Raw genomic sequence first — 21,413 nt, 5'->3', positions numbered from 1 at the left:
AAGTCATTGGTCTACAAAACCAAATTGTTGAGTGGGAAAAACCTAAGAAAAAAGGATCAGAAATTCAATGTCGTAGATGTCAACGATGGGGTCACATCTCACGTAATTGTAATTCTGGATATAGGTGCGTTAAATGCGACCAAAATCATAATCCTGGCGAATGTCAGCGAAATCGAGAAGAGGCTGTCCAACTTACAAAAGATATGCTGCAGCCAGAAAGCAAAGAATTGCCAAAGCGGCAGAAGAGCGCACCATTGCCAAAAATAACGTTCAAAAAGCTATACGTACTTCCAACATAATTCCAAATCAAAGTTTTGCTGACCTCTTCCAGGCACACACTGTACATCAAAGCGTTACAATACCAAAACCGTCTGTCATCGAACAATTTATGAAATTGAGTGCCTTTTTTCTTGAACCAGAAGAGTTGACAATCGAACAAGAGGTAAATATATTCCTCTCTGAATATTCCAAAATGCCAAAGTCTGAAGCGAAGACTGAATTCCTTCGCATCCTAAATAAAATAAAAACTAAATATGGACCATAGATCTATGAATTTTCTAACATTTAATGTACGGTCACTAGTTGATTCCAGTCGTCAAATTGATCTTAAAAATACATTATTCCATAATAGAATAGATTTTGGCCTTATTCAGGAATGCCATCTGAAACGTAAAAGACGATTAAAAATAGAAGGATATAATTTTATATATGACAACTCACCTGTGGGAGTCGCTGTTGTTTTAAAAACACAACTCATTATGATAGAGTTTTCCTAAATGATGTTGGAATCAAAACATCACTTGTCAAAATTGAATTCTTTTCTAACAACATCAGGAAAAGATATTTGGTTGGATCGGTTTATATACCATGTAATCACCCAACTCAGACTTTAGAATCCGACTTGGAGAAATTACTTCAACTCTCTATGAGTTTTGACGGCTTTATACTTGGAGGAGACCTCAATTCAAGAAATCCATCATGGGGTGACACCCTCGAGAACTCAAACGGGAAAATTCTTCTTAACTGGCTAGAAAATCATCCATTGGATATCGTCCGTCTTTGTGATTCTTCGCCTTCTTACCCCAATGGTCCCTCCTTCCTGGACCATTTTTTAATCAGCTCAAACCTGATAAATAGTAACGCGACAAACTACCAAATATCAACATTACCATCTTTTTCGGATTAAACTCACCTTAAAATTGGATCATACTGGTCTTATTTTGAGAACTCCAACAACTATTACTTCTTACAAAACCACCAATTGGGAAAATTTTCGCCGTGACATGGATTCAGCTTCAAATCGCCTACTACCTCAGCTTAACGACAACATAGGAAATGATGAAATCGATTATTTAATTGACGAATTTAATGAAAATTTCAAAATGATACATAACTCACACTCTCAACAAATCCAAATTGACAACAACAAATTCCCATTGTAAGAAAGGACGAAAAAGCTGTACAAAATAAAACACAACTGGCAAAAGCAATTGAAGAATATTTTCCATCGCACTGGGAATAGACGAAGTAGTGAGTATGTTATCCTCTCTAAGCAAATTCAACTCCTGAAAACAATAATTAAAGAATCAGTTAATATTGAACAGGCTGAAAAATTCAAACAAAAATTACAAAATATAAATCCTGGTCCGTCCGCCTTCAAGGAAATTTATAAAATAACGGGGAAAACAAAATCCCCATTTTGTAACCAAATTGTTATTAATAATGACATTTCCACAAATTGTAGTGAAATTGCCAATCATTTCCAACAATATTATTCTACAGTCTTCCAACGTACAATTCCCCTTCATCCTGTACCGGATTTCAACACAAAAGTACCCGCTTACATCGGAGCTTCAGCTTCTCACATATACTCATTTAACGAAGACTTCAACGCATTTCAAAACGCTGATAATCTTCATTTTACAAATACAATACTCACCGCAAGTATTATCCAGCGTATACATAATAAAAAATCAAGTGGCATAGATGGAATTTCCAATTTTATCATTAAAAAATTTCCAAGTACTACGATAAAATTATTTACCTGTATATTTAACCACTGTATAAATAATGGATACTTTCCTTCGGCCTGGAAAGTGGCAAAAGTATTGCCCTTAAAAAAACCTACTAGCGTTGATCCGGCTGATTTCCGTCCAATATCACTTCTATCCAACATAGGGAAACTTTTTGAACATATTCTAAAGGAAAAAATCGTAAATGATTTCATCATTGACCCCATACCATGCTTCCAATTTGGATTCAAAAAAAGTCATTCCACTCAACACACCCTGTTGAAATTCCACAATGACATAACATCAAACTTGAGGATGCAGAACTGCACTGTTGCCATTGCATTGGACATTCAAAAAGCATTCGATTCAGTATGTCACAAAGGTATTCTATACAAACTTGCTGAACTGGAAACTGACCCGTACATTGTGAAAATACTCACCAGCTATTTCACAAACCGAAAATTCACTGTTGACATCCAAGGAGCTTCCTCTAATTACGGCGAAGTAAATAGTGGGGTACCACAAGGTAGCGTCCTGGCACCATACCTGTTCAATATCTTCCTAAATGACTTTCCACATGTCCATAATGGTTCTCAAGCAATTTTATATGCAGATGATTGCCTAATTTATGTCCATAGTATTTCTCCAGCAGATGCACTTAAAAAAGCAGCCAGACACCTCAACCTCATCAACGACTACTACCAAAGATGGGGTATAACAATAAATGCTTCAAAATCCGAAGCAATATGCATAAGAAATGCTTCTGGAAAATGCCCCAGGTTTGTAGTCCCTGAGAGTAAAATTCTTAAACTCGCTCAACCTCATCAACGACTACTACCAAAGATGGGGTATAACAATAAATGCTTCAAAATCCGAAGCAATATGCATAAGAAATGCTTCAGGAAAATGCCCCAGGTTTGTAGTCCCTGAGAGTAAAATTCTTAAACTCGCTCTAAATGATGTTGAAATACCCTTTAAGACGAGCATAAAATACCTAGGCGTCACTTTCAACACGCTGCTCAAATTTAACGATCACGCTAGATCGACACTGCAAAAGACAAAACGTTTACTTGGGTCCTTTTCTTTTATATTGAGTAACAAACACTTACCTCAAAAAACAAAACTGTTGCTCTATAAGGTGGCTATAAGACCGATGTTATTATACGGATTTCCAATCTGGTTCACTATAGGGCTGTTTTCTTTTTGCACTGATAACCAGTGCTAAAATAAAACGCAAAAAAAAAAATTCAGTTCAAATTTCGATTTTGATTGGCAACACTTGGTCGTCAAAATCAAAGTTATTGTTTACAAATAAAAATAGGGGGTATACATTTAATAATCAATTTATAGAAATAAGTGTACCAAAAACGAAAGAGTGATTATTAATTTTAAAGGATTTGCTGCTTGCCTTTCAAAAACAAATGACTGCTGGCAACAGCTACGTGCGTGGAAACAGATTCAGTGCGTCATGTTTATCAACCAAACGCGTGGAAATATGGGAATTTGCTCAAGTGATGGATTTACAAGTGGCTAATACCACAAGCATGTGTGGTATAGAAATGGATATGCCAATTGCATCAAAATCACAAAAGCCTAGTTAACGTAGAATTACAGACATCGGCCAGCCATCACAAGAGGGAGAGAATATACAGGAAATATAATTCAACTTAATACCACAAATTATTTAATTAAACACCATGTCATCGCAAAATGTAAAATAATTTACCCACGCCGAAGTTGCCAAAAATATTACAAAAGAAAAGAATTGGTTCATAATCCACAACAACGTGTATGACGTGACCCCTTTTCTCAATGAGCATCCTGGTGGTGAAGAAGTCTTGATCGAACAAGCTGGTAAAGATGCTACAGAAAATTTCGAAGAAGTTGGTCACAGTTCATATGCCCGTGAAATGATGCAACAATACAAAATCGGTTAACTAGTTGCTGAAGAGCGTACAAATGTTCCAGAAAAATCCGAACCCACATGGAATACTGAGCAAAAGAACGAGGAATCGTAATGAAGTCATGGCTGATGCCTTTTGTCTTGGGTTTAATAGCCACCTTGGTTTATAAGTTTTTCTTTGGAACGAAATACCAATAATTGTAGGCAGAGAAAAACATCACCACCACCAGCCACAAACAAATATCGCAAGTTTATTTGTATATACAAGTCATACAAAAAACAAAAACAAAACATATACAGTGACTCACAAAAATATTCTTTTTTATATCTTGAAATCGCATACCGCTTAACATTTATATGAAAAAGTTTTATTAAAATGTTTCCATGGATATACATAACAGCAAAACGTAAACAAAAATCGTGAAATTAATTTTATTGTATTATTTTTAATCATTAAATCAAAAAACTACAAAAAAAAGCTCACAAAAGTATTCGTCGTATCAGTAATCACATTGTATGAGACATTATTTTGGTCCACTTAGTATTTGGAATAGTACCCTTTGTTAGCGCAAATGGCTTCCAGTCGTCTTGGCATCGACACGTTTCTTGAGAGATTTTGCCCCATTCTTCTTGTAACACTTTTTTTAAGGGCTGTCCAAGATGAAATTTGGTTTTGTCCGATCCACGGTTCCAAATGAGATCCTAGTTTTCAATGGAGTTGCTACCTGGGATTTGTGGTTGCGTTTTGAGATATTTAGTGTTGTGAAGGAGCCATATTTTCACATCCCAGGCCGTGTGTTTGAGGTGTTTGCTTGTTGGAACAAGGAGTCTTTATCACGAAATCCCATTTTAGAGGCGCTGGAGTGAAGATTTTCTTTCAAAAATTTTAAATATGGTAAAAAACATTTAGGCGTTCATGGTTCCATCAATAAAAACTAAGTTTCATTACACTTGTTTTTACATTTTTTATTTTCAAGGTTTCCCTAAGCTTTCGCCGTGAAAATAAAAAATGTCGAAAAGTGTAAGACAAAAGTTTTTATTATTTTAAAATGTATTAAGAAAATGTAACCATTAAAAAAATTAGGTTTATTTTAGTTATCGGAATTATTATTTCTTCAGCAAATTAACTTAACTTTATTCATTTTTGGATTATGTTTGTATAATTAACCCTCTAATGCCCCAATTTTTTGGCCATCTGAATAAATATTTAATGTTAACGACACAAAAGCAAGAAAACTAAACAAGAAAATTTTATAGCTAAAATTCAGTATATGCTGCAAAGCCTCTTGAACAGTTCCAACTGTTTTCTTTTTATTTTACCCATTTTAATTGTGTTAAGGTGTGTTTTACTAAAAGCTTCCTTATTTATTGAAGCCCGCCTAAAGGCGGGATTGGGCATTGGAGGGTTAACTAAAGAATAGAAAAGTTATACACAAATGAAGCGTAAATATCTAAAAAATTCATGAAAATTTTAAATTTTACCGCAAAATCCAAACCAAAATCATACTGTCTTGGTGAATATTTTCTAAATAATGATGAAGAAGGCAATTTTCTTATTATATACTATTCCAAATGCTATTTTTATACCCTCCACCATAAAATGGTGGTTTTTTAAGTTTGTCATTCCGTTTGTAACAGATCGAAAAATTGCTCTAAGACCCCATAAAGAATAGGGTGGTTAAATTTTCAAGGGCCGATGTTGATTTTGAATAAAACACAAACTATTTAGGACATTATTGTAATTTTATTTTATTATGATATATTCGTATTACTCAATTATGTATGGAACAAACTATAGGCCAAATAGACGCCGCGACCTCGGTGGCACACCTCCATCCGAAGGTGCAAATTTTCGATGACTCTGGGGCATAATTGAGGTTCTATGCCGTTAATGTGCCGAATTATCTCGTCCTTTAGCTATTAAATTGTTGCTGGCTTATCGACGTACACCTTGTCTTTCAAATAACCACAAAGAAAAAAGTCCAACGGTGTCAAATCACATGATCTTGGCGGTCAATTGACATTGCCATTACGTGAGATAACACGGACATTAAATTTGTTGCGCAAAAGAGCCATTGTTTCGTTAGCTGTGTGGCAAATTCGGGCCATACAAAGTTCGTTATCATCTTACGATAGCGAACACCATTCACAGTAACTGCCTGACCGGCCTCATTTTGGAAAAAATACGACCCGATGATGGTCGGTCCGTCTGTTGAAATCACGCCAACTTCCGTTCGAAACAAGCTATCGACTTGAAACTTGGCACAAGAAGTTGTTATTGATATAGGTCGTATCTTATTTGAAAAGGGCCATATCGCATTACTTTACGTATAGCCCCCATATAAACCGATCCCCAGATTTGACCTTCGGAGACTCTTGGAGGGGTAAAATTCATCCGATCCGGTTGAAATTTGGTACGTGGTGTTAGTATGTGGTTTCTAACAACCATACAAAAATTGGTCCATATCGGTATTGGGCGGGGCCGACTATATCATACCCTAAACCACCCCATGCGAATTAGTAAACATAAGCAAAGATTTTGTCTTTACTTTAAAAATTTACTTTTTCCCTTTCCTTTTTTTCCTTTTTTTTAAAAAATCCGAGCCAAAGAAGCGGAGAATACTAGTAAGGATATTTTTAAGACACATTTTTTTTTTAATTTCGGTTTCGTGTACTTCTTTCTAGGAAGCGAATTTTAAGTTTTCATTTTTTCAGCTTTTGTTCTCCATATGCTATTAAAATCCTTTAAAACGAGTTAACAACTTTATTTTCCAAATTCAGACTCGACTTCCAGTATACTCATAGAAAAAGTCTGCTAAAAACAGCAGTAGATGTCTGCTGTTATATTTTTGTACTTCACGGCCTAATGAACAATAATTTATAAAATTTTTATACCCTGCGCCACACTGTTGAACAGGGTATTATAAGTTAGTGCATATGTTTGCAACACCCAGAAGGAGACGAGATAGACACATGGTGTCTTTGGCAAAAATGCTTAGGGTGGGCTCCTGAGTCGATATAGCCATGTCCGTCTGTCCGTGAACACATTTTTGTAATCAAAGTCTAGGTCGCAATTTAAGCCCAATCGACTTCAAATTTGGCACAAGTATGTGTTTTGGGTCAGAATAGAACCCTATTGATTTTGGAAGAAATCGGTTCAGATTTAGATATAGCTCCCATATATATCTTTCGTCCACTTATACGGCCCTAGAAGCAAGATTTTAACCCAAATTTGGTAGAAATTTTGCACTAGGAGTACAATTGGTAGTATAGTCAAATGTGCCAAATTTTATTGAAATCGGTTCAGATTTAGATATAGCTTCCATATATATCTTTCGTCCGATATGCACTTATATGGATTCAGCCTGAGTTTTACCCTGATTTGGTTGAAATTTTGCTCAAACATAACGCTTGACCATATAGTCACGAGTGCAAAATTTGATTGAAATCGGTTCAAATTTAGATATAGCACCCATATATATCTTTCGTCCGATTTAGACTCATATGACAACAGAGGCCAAAGTTTACTACCGATTTTCGTGAAGTTTTGCACAGAGAGTAGAATTAACATTCTAGTAATGCTTGGTAAATTTGATTGAAATCCATTCAGATTTAGGTGTCGTTATGTGTGTTAAATTTGGTTAAAATCTTTAATATTTTAGATATTTAAGTGTGTTAAGTTTGATCTGATTTGGTTCAGATTTAGATAAAACCCCCATATATTCGTGTTTCCAGTTATTACAAATATGACCAAAATTCCCACACTTTAGACAAAACTCTGTGATGATTTCCTCATATCTTAGTCATATCCTGCAGTGCCAGAATTTCCACAGAACAGTTGATTTTTAAATAAGGCCCCCAATCGCTCGACTTGACCAAATAATATGTTACAACCCACACTTGACCACATATCTTGGCGAGATCTACCAATATCCTTTTAAAATCGCCACTGGTGAGTAGCAAAAATTGCAAATATTACTAAAATTTTCCTATATTTGGTATACATATGTATCGCCTGATAAATCATAAATGTCCTTTTGTACACTTGCATTAAAATTTCTCTCGCTTCATATTTCCCATATTTTTTACTAACATTGTGTTTCATCCCATGGTGATAGCCGATTTTAATTCTAGTGTTTTTGTACAAATATTCTCTTCATTATAAGTATTTGTATCTGGAAATGCAAACCTTCCCAATAAACACAAACGTTTGAAAAATGCTAAATTTCAACAATTTTTCAAACATTTTTTCAAAGGATTAGGGTAATATTCAAGTTGAGAAATTGTTGAGAAAATCGCGTTCTCAACAAAAAACAGACATTACCCTCAACAGTGAAATTCAACACATTAGCAATAAGATTTCAAGTGTTATCCTCAAATTGAAATGCATCGCTACTCAATAATTTGTCCAACAATTTTCGATGAGAGTCAAATTCAAAATTAACATCGTTGCAAATACTTTTCAACCTAAATTTGTATGAATGATATCCCCACTTCAAATTGAAAGTCAAAGCCAAAATTCTATGAATTTTGTATAATTTATTCATTTTTATCAAAATAAAATATATAATAATACACTACACTACATAATACACTACAATACCAATTGATAAATAATAATCTTATTAAACATATCAACAAATAAGAAAAAAACAAAAACTTTAAATATCTTAAACATTATTAGTAAACACTTTTGCATTGATAATTCGATTTCCTTCCTTTTGGTGTCATAAAACAGCATTAAAATTTATTAACATGCGGGCAATTTGAAATTAGGAACGTACTGGACCGCGTGTTAGAATTGATTTCCAGCAGAAGGAATTCACAAAATATCCATTTTAAACTGATAATAGCATACGAATTAAACTGACGATGTGATGCACATTTTCATCCAGAAGTTGTTGATTTCAACAATTTGTTGTTTTTAACAATTTTAATTGGTTGCACTTGTAATGTTTCTGGAAACTTTTTCTTGTCGATAAGCCACTCATTTTTCATTGGTCAGCTTCTTATTGTTTGGAAGAATGTAGCATCCAAAGATTTTAGTTTTCTGCAAAGAGATTTAAATTTAGTGACTTCTTTAAAGTGTTGATTTAATTTTTCATATTGACGTACCAATTATTATAAACTATTTGAAGCAGTTCCAGTTAATTGTCCACCATTTTTCATTGGTCAGCTTTTTAATGTTTTCAAGAACGTAGAATCCATAATTTTAGTTTTCTGCAAAGAGATATACATTTAGTGACTTCCTTAAAGTTTTATTTAATTTTTTTATTTTCACTTACCTATTTTTATAAACTATTTGTTTATTTGTCTAAAATTTTCCATTTTTTTAATTTCTTGACCACGAACTTCGTTGCAAAAATAAGTATTGAAAACCACATGGTTTTTCGTTGCATTTTAGGGTAGTGTTTTGTCAAAGTTTTCTCATATTATCTTCAACACCTTTTCAAAGATTTCATCAACATTTTGACAAATTGGAAGTAATTCGCAAACAATTTGAAGATGTATTGAAGATGAGCTATTTCAAGTCAAGTTTAATTTATGTTGAAAATTGTATTTACCCTCAAACTGAAAAGTTGTTGCATTTGAAAAACGCTCATCCTGTGTTTATTGGGTTTGCATAGCTCCCAGCAAATTTGAAGTAGTTAAGGTGGTAACACAAATGTTGGTATACATAGTGGTGAAGGGTATAATATAGTCGGCCCAGCCCGACCTTAGACTTTACTTCTTGTTTTTTACTAACATTGTGATCCACCCCAGGGCATTAGCCGACATAAATTTTAAGTCAATAGAATTTTGGTCTTAAATATATTGTCGGTTCAGATTTAAATGCATGTATATGGGAACATAAATCTTTATATATACCACTCAAAAAATTTGAAGGAATTCAGATGGTGTCGAAAATGTAGATCACAAAGTGGTGCAGGGTATAATATAGTCGGCCCTGTCCGACTATAGACTTTCCTTACTTGTTTTTCTATAGAAAAATTTGTCAAAATTTTATTTCTATAGAAAATTTTCTCAAAATTTAGCATATTTATTGAAAATGTATTTCTATAGTAAATTTTCACATAATGTTATTTCGTGCTGATGGTCACTGATTCTTAAAAAACCTCTAATATAAATCTTTCAACCGATTATAAATTCAATTTTGCGAAATTGCCTAAAAATGTATACCCTGCGTCGCACTCTTTATAGAAGTATTACAATATACATTGTCCAAATCGAGTGAGGTAAATAGCAACATAAACCTTTATAAAAAGCACTCAACAAAATTGAAGGATTGAGATTTTATCAAAATGTGGATCTAAATACAAAGTTGTGTATATTATAGTCTGCCCCGCCAGACTTCAGATTTTCTTATTATTATTATTTTTTTATTTTTGACTAAAATTATGTTTCGTCCCATAAAGTTAGATTCAAATATTAAGTACATAGATTTTGTTGAAGTGTATACAATTTTGTCTAAATCGGTGCAGATTCAAATTCATGCATATGGGAATATCAACCTTTATATAGCTCGCAACAAACTTGAGATGGTATCAATGAATTTGGTCCACAATGAAGGGTATAATACATTATTTTGTTTTTAAACATAGGAACGACATTGGCCTGAATTCGAAACATAGAGTACAAGTACACACACTTTTTCATTAGAAATAAGTTGTTTTAGCACACTATACGAGTGCTGGAGATCATGATCGCACTGAATAATCCATGTAGACGGTATTTCCCGTGTTTGTTATGGTAATATTACATGGGACAAACTGTTTTTGAAGATTTCCAAAAGCATAGTGCCCTCTATACTCTATAAATCGGAGCCATAACATGTCCAAAAAACGACCCCCAGACCATAATATTACCCCCACCATTGTTGAAGGAACTGTTTTTATTTCTTGGATTAAGACTTTTCTTTGGACCTTCGTACTAAACTTCCACCACCCGAGCCATGCAATTTAAACTTTGATTTGTAGGAAAATAAAACACATTTCACTGATTCTCATGCCATTTAAGGTGTTTTTGTAAAAATTTAAGGCGCGGTTAAATTTTTTCGAACTCCATAATTATTGTGAGTCTCACGAAATACAGAGAAGGCCTTTGACGAAATGTCCAAATGAAATCGTCACTTCCGTGAGAGTTCCTTTATTGGAAGTTGTTAGAGACGCTACATTTAAAGTTGGGCCACTAGATATTTCTACATAATTCGATACATATTCCCGTTTTTGTTGCAGTGAAACAAAATTTAAACAAATACTTCTGTTTTGTTTATTTACATTTGCTTTTGTTTCTTCTTCTTTTCAGTATGTGACATTCACTTGAGATGTGTTCCTCCCCAGTATTTTAGTTAGTTGCCAATTCATATTTTGACAACTACAAAATTTGCATATAATGGTGACTCTGGTGCGACTTGCACTGATAGTTGCACTGGATAGAACACCAGTGCAACGATTGCCATACAAAAGTTCTATCCAGTGCAAAAAGAAAACAGCCCTTATATCACCAACAGTGGCCAATGAAAGTCCTGAGAAAATGCGTGAACAAACACTATCAAAACCGCGAAAAGAAATTCTCTAATTCCCACATCTACGAATTATCAGGGATTGAACCACTCTGCAGATACGCCTTCAAACTCCAGCTATCATTCATCGAGAGGTTAGCCACACACGAAAACGATCTGCTGACAACAATTTTTAATATAGAACAAAATTTACATTGGTTTGATTCAACTTACCTTTCACCTGTTGCCATCATTAACGAAACACTTGACAATGAATCAGCCAACGACATCTTACCACAATTCTACCAGAAATCTTATCCTGGAACTCATAGAGGATAAAACAGTATAATTATAAATAATTACTACACTTACAATTATCTAATATTTACAAATAATTTTGTATAAACATAATCGTAATGAAAAGCAATTGATCTATACACTTATTTTTTACTACCAATGTACCTATAAAATGCAAACAGCATATTCGATCAAACTGTGATATTAATGTAAACATACTTACCACTATACTATAATTAGCGATTATGCTAGCTTTCGTTGCTAACATACAATTTTGTTATATCGTTCCTATACGCTCACAAAAAATCGCTTCTGTAACATATACTCCCAAACATATTTTGCTTCAAGCATATACATTTTTGGGTATTGCCCAAACATTTATATGTTTGATCTCTTCCAATATATAATATGTTTGAAAGCATATTGGTCTAAACAATATATGTTTGGGTAGTCTAAGTTCCAAACATTTTGTATTTTTGCATTCAAATTCAATAATGTTGTCTTCCAAAAAACAATATGTTATTATGTGAACATATAATATGTTTGGAAGCATTTTGCACCCAAAAATATTATATGCTTAAAAAAATTCTCCCAAACAATATTGTGCTCAAAATTTTATTTATTTATTTATATATTTACAATCATAATGAATTATGAAAATAAACAGGTAATATAGGTGCTAACAACATAGGCCTGAATGCTCAAAATTTTGTTTCTGCCCAATTGTATATTCCCCGACATCTTTCTTACTTCCACGAGATTTTTTAGTTCTTAGCACCTTTTTCTGTAATACAAACATTGTAGAAGAAATTATTCAATTGTATAATTTTTTTTATTTTAATTTTACCTTTTGCCGGACGGGGATTCGAACAGCGGACCACACAGTTTGTAAGGATCAAAGAAGTAGCTGATAAATTGCCCAAGGAAAAATAAAATGTTAATTTTGTAATAACAAGCAACAACCACCAACTTAATTCTATATCGCTCCCTGTTAAATAGCGCTCCAAGCTACTAAACACATATATGTTTATAGGCTATTTCTAAATTAATATATGTTTGCATCCAAGCATATTATATTTACAAACATTTTATGTCCCAAACATAATATGTTCTAACATACTAACATATATGTCCCAAACATGTTATGCTAGTTTATGAACATTATATGCTTGCACTCAATAATATTGTGTTTAAAAATGTGTGCTCCAAACATATAATGTGTATAGCCAAACATATGAAAAACAGTCTTTTTCATCCGTGTAAGCGTTATGTAGTTGTAGATATTATTAAATTATTTATTTATTTTCACAGACACTCACGCTCTGTAAGCAACAGTAAAGGCAAGGAGCAAGCCTTATTTCCATTCATGTTATGTGCAATTTACGCACAATCGATACATTCATAAAAGCATGTTGCTGTTTTACCCCATATATTGTGTATTAGAACAAGACAGATATAGTTCTAAGTTTTCCATAAAATTATCGATAAATCAACAAATCAACATTGTAATCGAAAAGAAAAAAGTCTCAAATAAATTTACTTACTTATGGCCAGTTTCTCATCTTCCGATTAATTTTAACCGGAGGATAGACCTCCGGTTAGTAAAATTTTTGTATGGGATCAGCTATTTTATCGACACGATAAATAATAACAAGACATTGAGAAACTGGCCCTTACACGGATGAAAAAGACTGTTTTTCATATGTTTGGCTATAAACATTATATGTTTGGAACACAAATTTTTAAACACAATATTTTTGAGTGCAAGCATATAATGTTCATAAACTAGCATAACATGTTTGGGACATATATGTTAATATGTTAGAACATATTATGTTTGGGACATAAAATGTTTGTAAATATAATATGCTTGGATGCAAACATATATTAATTTAGAAATAGCCTATAAACATATATGTGTTTAGTAGCTTGGAGCGCTATTTAACAGGGAGCGATATTGAATTAAGTTGGTGGTTGTCGCTTGTTATTACAAAATTAACATTTTATTTTTCCTTGGGCAATTGATCAGCTACTTCTTTGATCCTTACAAACTGTGTGGTCCGCTGTTCGAATCCCCGTCCGGCAAAAGGTAAAATTAAAATAAAATAAAAATCATAAAATTGAATAATTTCTTCTACAATGTTTGTATTACAGAAAAAGGTGCTAAGAACTAAAAAATCTCGTGGAAGTGGGAAAGATATACAATTAGGCAGAAACAAAATGTTGAGCATTCAGGTCGAAAACCTATGTTGCTAGCACCTATATTACCTGTTTATTTTCATAATTCATTATGATTGTAAATATATAAATAAAATTTTGAGCACAATATTGTTTGGGAGAATTTTTTTAAGCATATAATATTTTTGGGTGCAAAATGCTTCCAAACATATTATATGTTCACATAATAACATATTGTTTTTTAGAAGACAACATTATTGAATTTGGATGCAAAAATACAAAATGTTTGGAACTTAGACTACCCAAACATATGTTGTTTAGACCAATATGCCTTCAAACATATTATATATTGGTAGAGATCAAACATGTAAATGTTTGGACAATACCCAAAAATGTATATGCTTGAAGCAAAATATGTTTGGGAGTATATGTTACAGAAGCGATTTTTTGTGAGCGTGTACTTACTTACTTAATTTCGATTAATATCGAAAATCGATTTTTTTATTGATACACGCGGTGGAACGCCTTTTGTTTTTATGAATAACGGTATTTGTGAAAAATTTCAATGAATTGAAACTTAAACGCACGTTGAATGAATGTACTGAAAACTTGGAGTACATAATAATGGACGACTACGACGTTGGCGCTTGTGAGTACGCCAAGGAGGTTATGTACCTGAAATGGACTCACCATATAACAACGAATACTATAAGAGCGTTTGTGGAGGGGGTATGTATATTTATACCCTCAACAGGGTATTATAAGTTAGTACAGGAGACGCGCACATGGTGCTCCAAAATCGGTCCCTGAGTCGAGATATAGCCATGTCTGTCCGTCTGGCTGTGAACACATTTTTGTAATCAAAGTCTAGGTCAAACATGTTTGAATAGTTGAATATGAATAGTTCGAAAATGTGGATCTATGGATCTACAAGTTGGTGCAAGATAGAAACCTCGCTTTAGACTTCTCTTACTTGTTTAATTAAAATGAGCGTAATTTCAGAAGGCATCGAATACGTCGAAGCTGTGGACAAGGTGGAAGTGGACATGGATGAAAGCATTCAAAGAATGGGGAAATTGTTGTGATCTCCAGGAAGTAATGATTCCTTCATAGTGTGAGAATCTCAGTTGCAATTTTCACGGTTATTTTTGTATCAATTGTTGCTTTGTATAAGTATAATAAAATTTCAAAAAATGTTATGTTATTATGTTTGCAAATCGGGAGAAAGATATGGGAGCTATATCTAAATCGGAACCGATTTCTTCTAAAATCAATAGGGTTCTATTCTGACCTAAAACACTTACTCGTGCCATATTTGAGGTCGATTGGACTAAAACTGCGACCTAGAATTTGATTACAAAAATGTGTTCACAGCCAGAGGGACATGGCTCCTGTACTAACACAGACATTCCGTCCGGAATAACTGATAGTCTGTAAAGCGCATAAGAGAGTTGGCGTCAATGGCGGTAATGCGCCGTGCAGATTATAAGTTTATACGGTCGAAAGTGCTCGTGTCGAACATATCCCATATATTGGCCACATTATAAGTTAACTCTGAAGACATAATCGATACTGCAACATGTTTATACTACGTTCGCACTAGACACGAAATCTCGGTATTTAGAACAAAAATCTCTTTACAAATCTCAAGTGTTCGGACTGGCAAAATAACGAGATTTCGTAGATTTGAGGATTTAACAGCTGTTTGTAAATATATCAATACAAACACATACCCGTATGTGTACACGCGTGTAGTTAGTTAGTTCTCGTACGAAACTTCAGAGATTGTGCAGACATCGTCTGAAAAAAGATCAGAGAATGTGCAGACAAAGACGGATAAATCTCGGAAGAAATAACAGATTTTCGGCTAAATGTCTGATATAATACCAGAGATTTAGCAGACATTTTCGGACGTCCGACACGTCGGACATAATTGCTCGCTGGGCGCCCACACACATTCATCTACAAGGAAAATTGGGGCAAGGTTGCAAACAGCGCATTTTTAGTACTAAAACCACAGTTGTACAAGGCAGTATAGGGGATTTTGAAAGAGTTTTTGTTTAAATCCTCTACGAGCAACCTGATATTTGCAAACAGCGCATTTTTAGTACTAAAACCACAGTTGTACAAGGCAGTATAGGGGATTTTGAAAGAGTTTTTGTTTAAATCCTCTACGAGCAACCTGATATTTGCCTATTGCAAATCTACTGAGATCTAGGAGGATTTCGGCCAAAATCCTCGTTTACGAGGATTTCGTGTCTAGTGCGAACGTAGTATTATGGGATCGATAACACATTTACCGATTATTTAGTCATCGCCGACAAATCGTATCGATCCGACACACTGTAAGAATCCGTACAAACACCGACATTCCGTCCGGAATAACTGATTGTCTGTAAAGCGCATTACTCTAAATTCAAATATACACTCCGTGTGTTCAAATAAATACCGCGATCGCAAAGGGAAAAAATTTTTAAGTTATTTTCACATTCCTATGTTCTTCAAAGCCTTTGTTTATACGTTTTTTCTATAAAATTTATTTCAATAATTTGACATATATTTCGAAAAAGTATGTTCAATTAGAGCCTATTCCAAACTAGGGACGTTTACATTATAAAATTGACGTATTTTGAATTAGATTTTTTGTATGGGGAAATCGACTCGTTTTGAAATGCTTATATTGCGCCCTCCAGACTATTGGCCATATTCATAATAATTTACTGACAGTTTATCGAACGAATTTGTATGGTAATAGTAGGTTTAAAGTTTATGTTAACTTTTATGAATATGGGGGTATAAGTTTATCCGGACGACAGTGCTTGTGTCGAACATAATCTATATATTGTCCACACTATAAGTTAAGTCCGAAGGCATCATCGCCGACAATTCTTATAGTGTGGTCAAATGCTACGAATTTCCGGTGATAACAAAAATATCGATAAACATTTATTAGATCACATTAACAAGTTGCCGTATCGATTGTGTCTTCGAACATAACTTATAGAGTGGCCAATATCTGGGGTGGGATTCACTTGATTTGGAAAAAAGTTTCATTTGATTTGAAAAATGATTAATTTGATTTGAGTGCAAATGCTATATGTATTGGCAGAGACATCTGGTGCTTCAGTTTCACAATAACAAAACTGTTTCTTCATCTTTATAGTCTTTGGTTATAGTATTGGCAACACTATACCCTGTTGATTGTTGATTTTTGGCCACGTAATTCACATGGACGATAAGTTCTATTTATGATAAAAGGCCGACATAAAAGCCCCTGCAAGTATTAGACAAATTCAAACTGGAATCATGGCAAAGTCATCGTTAATCTTGTGCGTGTTCTTAACATTGTTTGTGTCTTCCTTGGCTAAATTTACAGTACAGGATGTGAAATGTCATGGTAAGTTAGCTCAAATGGTTGCTGGTAAACGCTCTTTATTTCTTCATGATTTGGTATGGCAAACAAACAATTGATGAATTCATCTGGTGGTGCGGTATAGGAGATCTTCTACACTGAACATACTTAAAACTAAATGTGTTTGTTGAAGCCTTTTGATTTTTCATCTGTTTTTCTAATACGAGTATCGTCGAGGATTATATTGCGCTATTTGCCTATAGATGGCGCTGATGGAATATGTGTACGTCGTAGTAGTGGTGTGCGCGTGACTGAAGTTTCACTCACACTCACGCATATTCACGAAGCAAAATATTTATTCACGCACGCTCATGCACGATACGTGTGGTAGCCAATCACACTCACGCACGAATTACTTTTAAAGACTCACGTTCACGCACGATTCACGACAATTCACGACAAATTCACGAGACACGATATTTTCCAAACGGAAATCAGCAAAGGTAACAAAGTTCAAAAATATAATATGTTCGTGAGCCAAATTAATTTCAGATTACATACGAGTGTGAATTAAATCTTGATTATTTTCGTGAAAGTGATTTTGCAGAAATTTTATTCACGCACATTCACGAACCGATTTTATTTCCCACGCACGAAATATTTATTTTAGTCCCATTCACGCACATTCACGAGAGTTCCTTTGTTCACGACTCACGTGATTCACGTGTGAATCAAGCGTGTCACGGGAGTTTCGTGTCACGCGCACACCTCTACTTCGTAGTGAATTTCCAATACAAATCTATTGACAATATTCATAGTTATTTAGCATCTTTATTGCTTTTTTTGTTATTTCCCTAAAAAAATAAATGTATATTATTGATTTATCTATACTTATATTTTTTATGGCTACTTTCAGTTTGCAAGGCCGTGGTCAATGAAATGGAGGAAGAAATTGGCAAAGTAGATCCCAAAAAGAAAATCGAAGTTAGCGGTTTCCGGTTGGATGCACATGGAAATGCTGTAGGCAAAAGTGTTCCAATGGCTAAATCCGAAATGTTCCTAAGCGAAGTCATGGATAATATCTGTGAAAAAATGGATGACTATCTTAAGGCTACCTACAAGAAGACTGGCAAATTTACTTTAATGAAGATAATGATAGACGGAAAAATGAATCCATTATCAAGTGAAGTTGATTTTGTTCAAGACGGAGATTTGAACAAAAGTTTAGGACACTATGTAAGTAATATGATGTTTTGGGAACTTGCGAAATTTCTAATAAAATTTATAAATTGCAGTGTCTTGAGTTTGTTGAAAATCACGAAGATGCTCTACTAAAACATTTCAAAGCTGATACTCTGAGCGAGCATTTGGACATTAGGATATGTTCCGAAGATGCTGGTTACTGCAATGATGCACCCATACAAGAGGAATATGAGTTTGATGACAGAGATGAACTATGATTTCCAAACTAGTTCTTTTTTTCTAGCTTGAGACTAATTTAATTTATAGTACGAATTTATTGTTAAGATTTGTTTTATACAAAATTTAAATTAGGAAACGTTGGTCGTTGTCAAACTTTTTTTGTATTAACTTATTTTGCTAAAGCTTCAATGAAGCTATGGTGTTCAAACAGATGCCAATAGTAACAAATGTAGATGGTATTTCAGAAATATTTTTACCTTGCCCTTAAATTGTCTGAAGTCTATTTTATTCTTTGAATGTTGAAAATGTCCCTGTGAATACAGAAAAACAAAACAAACTTTATACATTTTTGAGAGATGTTGCAATATAACCTTTTGTAAATAAATACAAGACTTGAGTATTCTTAAGACATCAGTGACTTATTATTACTAAATCGGAACAAATTGGACTACAATACTTATGATGATAAGTTTGACATAACGTTGTTAGTAGTTTGGTAGATTAAGCGAAGGTTTTTGAAGTAAATGTACATGCTCGCTAATTGGGCTTAGATTCTGATAACCAAACAAATTTCGAAAATATCAAAGTCGACTTTTCTATTCCTAGTTTGTGTTTTGATGTAATAAATAAAAATTAAAAACCAAGGAACTATTGTAAAACAACAAAACCAATAGGAACATGCAATGTGGCTCATTGACATGTTGATGTTTGTCAACATTAAATCTTCTCAATGGCAAGGAGAGCACACACTAAATAAATGTATAAATGATTAATTTACATAATTTGTCTGGACAAATTTCGAAGACTTGACATCCCTCTGGCATATTCTAAAATTTTTGAAATCAACCAAAAATGAAGGCAATACGAAGACAGTGTCATTTTGTAAATTTCCATAGTTTAAAATTACAATGATTCACGATTTGTGTGAGTAACAAATGGACACACTGCAAAAGGGTCTCTTTTGCTTTGGGATCAAAGCCTTTGATTTGGCACGCTTGTACATAAAACCTACACAGAAGGGTGGAATAGTCAAGATTCATAGCTATGATGATGAATCCACCCGGGCGGACAGTGTGGCACACCAACAATCATAGACAAAAAGAAATTATTCCGTTTGCTTTAAAATATTTCAATTTCAAAACGATTTTGGCATAGCGAACAGTGTTCATAAACAAAAACAATTCACACAAAAATGTGCATCTCATTCTGTAGTTGGTATTCATCATGCCCATATATAGAAAACAATTTTTAAACCGTTTATGTTGATTACTTCTTATATTATTATAGATAGAAAATATTTGGTCCAAATTTAGTCAAAATATTTGGATCCAAATCGATTTTTTTCGTGGACCGTAAGAAAATAATGCATGATAAAACTTACAAGTGTTGTGTGCGTGAGTTGGTGTGCTGGTGAAAAATCTCGCAAGTTTTACATTGCTGGGCAGCACACTCACTCATACATATGGTATCACAATGGACAGAATAGTCTAAGTGAGTCTGAAATATCGGACTGTAACTACACCCAATGAAATTTTTTAGTAGGGACAGCAGAAAAGTCTGCTAAAACAGCAGAAAATCTGCTGAAAAAGGGAAAGCCGTTGCTGAAATAGCAAACATCGTCTGCCATTTTTTTTGCTTGGTTAAAACAAATAAAAGTGTCAACTTAGGAGCTATCCTAACACAATTAAAATATTTTATTAATATCTTTAGTATTTGCCCAAAAATCTGAATATTATCAAATTAGAAGCTTGTAAGTATATTACAGAGCAAAAATATACCAAAAACTACTTTTGGTTCTCATATAGGCTTTGGGGGAAAATTGATAACCAAAATATTTTATAATTTGTTGTTCGTTAGCCCCTAAAGTACAAAAATATAACAGCAGTCATCGACTGGTGTTTTTAGCAGATTGTTTTCTATAAGTGTATGTCTAACCAAAACCTCTGTACACTAAACCATATTAAATTTAAATTCATTTAAATTAATTTAGTTCAATTTAATTATTTTAATTAATTCCGTATTAACCAGGTTTATCAAAAATTGTTTTTAATTTTGTATTAAAAATTAGGTTAAGTAAAATGCGGCTTGATAGGATTAAATTTCAATTAAATAAATTATGTTACAAATACAATTAAATAAATATTTTCTTTTTTTGCTGTGGAAATACATCGGTTGAATGTATTTGTTTCTTTGTTTGAGACCACTGTGTAGTCTACATTAGATCCCTTCTATTTCATAGCAACACAACATAAAGGCTAACTGGCATGGTTGAATTCATGCGTAAGGACAACTTTTGTGGAAAAGGTCGAGCACCTGTTTTATTAAAAATCAAATAAAATTCTAAACGTCATTCATCCCTGCCAACCAAAGAAAGTTCCATTTTATTACATACGAATATTATGGACCACCCACCCGTCCATCCTCCCACCAAGATACCGGGGACAAAAGCAATTCGTTTGCCTTGTCCTAGTGTCGGTTGGCCTATGAGCCATTTGAATGATAATATCTGTGTACATGCTCTCTGTGCTAATCTCTAAACACTTGTCATTTGAAGTGGATGATAGGATGGGGGAGTTCTTCTGTGGTGGTGTAATTGTGCGTGTATGGGATCCACATTCACATCATTTGTCCGTTCGTTATTACAAACGCAATTGCTTCTCATCCTTCGTTTGTCTTATTTGTTTTTTAATAAAGGACATTATCCATTGATTATAATCGTCATGGTTTCGTTGAATTGTGCGAAAAGAC

At 33.7% G+C, this 21,413-nt stretch overlaps 1 protein-coding gene, 2 long non-coding RNA genes and 1 pseudogene across 4 annotated transcripts; 2 read left to right on the top strand and 2 right to left on the bottom strand.

Moving 5' to 3' along the window:
• Nucleotides 1-547: 547 nt before the first annotated feature.
• LOC142241169 (uncharacterized) lies at nt 548-11,990 on the bottom strand. Of its 2 annotated transcripts, XR_012723509.1 has the most exons (5): nt 11,937-11,990; nt 11,651-11,741; nt 1,193-1,565; nt 721-1,149; nt 548-662 (listed from the first exon to the last, which is right to left on the bottom strand). It is a non-coding gene; the product is annotated as an uncharacterized LOC142241169 (long non-coding RNA). The 2 variants fall into 2 exon arrangements; XR_012723511.1 differs by lacking the exons at nt 548-662; nt 721-1,149; nt 1,193-1,565 and adding an exon at nt 11,495-11,593.
• LOC142239138 (cytochrome b5-like) lies at nt 3,304-5,646 on the top strand (annotated as a pseudogene).
• On the bottom strand, nt 8,434-9,960 carry LOC142240653 (uncharacterized). Its single transcript, XR_012723344.1, has 3 exons — nt 9,201-9,960; nt 9,031-9,135; nt 8,434-8,965 (listed from the first exon to the last, which is right to left on the bottom strand). It is a non-coding gene; the product is annotated as an uncharacterized LOC142240653 (long non-coding RNA).
• A 5,093-nt stretch (nt 11,991-17,083) lies between the features above and the next one.
• Nucleotides 17,084-19,072, top strand: sel (canopy family protein seele). Its single transcript, XM_075310304.1, has 3 exons — nt 17,084-17,288; nt 18,160-18,479; nt 18,539-19,072. The coding sequence occupies exons 1-3, from the start codon at nt 17,198-17,200 to the stop codon at nt 18,701-18,703; spliced, it is 576 nt and encodes a 191-aa protein (XP_075166419.1). The 5' UTR covers nt 17,084-17,197; the 3' UTR covers nt 18,704-19,072.
• The last annotated feature ends 2,341 nt before the right edge of the window (nt 19,073-21,413 follow it).

The sequence above is a fragment of the Haematobia irritans genome, chromosome 5 (assembly GCF_050003625.1).
Source record: "Haematobia irritans isolate KBUSLIRL chromosome 5, ASM5000362v1, whole genome shotgun sequence".
NCBI lineage: Eukaryota > Metazoa > Arthropoda > Insecta > Diptera > Muscidae > Haematobia > Haematobia irritans.
Note: the sequence above shows the minus strand (reverse complement) of the source record. Positions and strands in the feature narration are given on the sequence as shown.

Excerpts from the sequence above, each read along its gene's own strand:
- sel (XM_075310304.1), top strand. The coding sequence starts at position 17,198 with ATGGCAAAGTCATCGTTAATCTTGTGCGTGTTCTTAACATTGTTTGTG. Across the intron at positions 17,289-18,159 it reads ACAGGATGTGAAATGTCATG|TTTGCAAGGCCGTGGTCAAT; the intron begins GTAAGTTAGCTC and ends GGCTACTTTCAG. Across the intron at positions 18,480-18,538 it reads ACAAAAGTTTAGGACACTAT|TGTCTTGAGTTTGTTGAAAA; the intron begins GTAAGTAATATG and ends TATAAATTGCAG.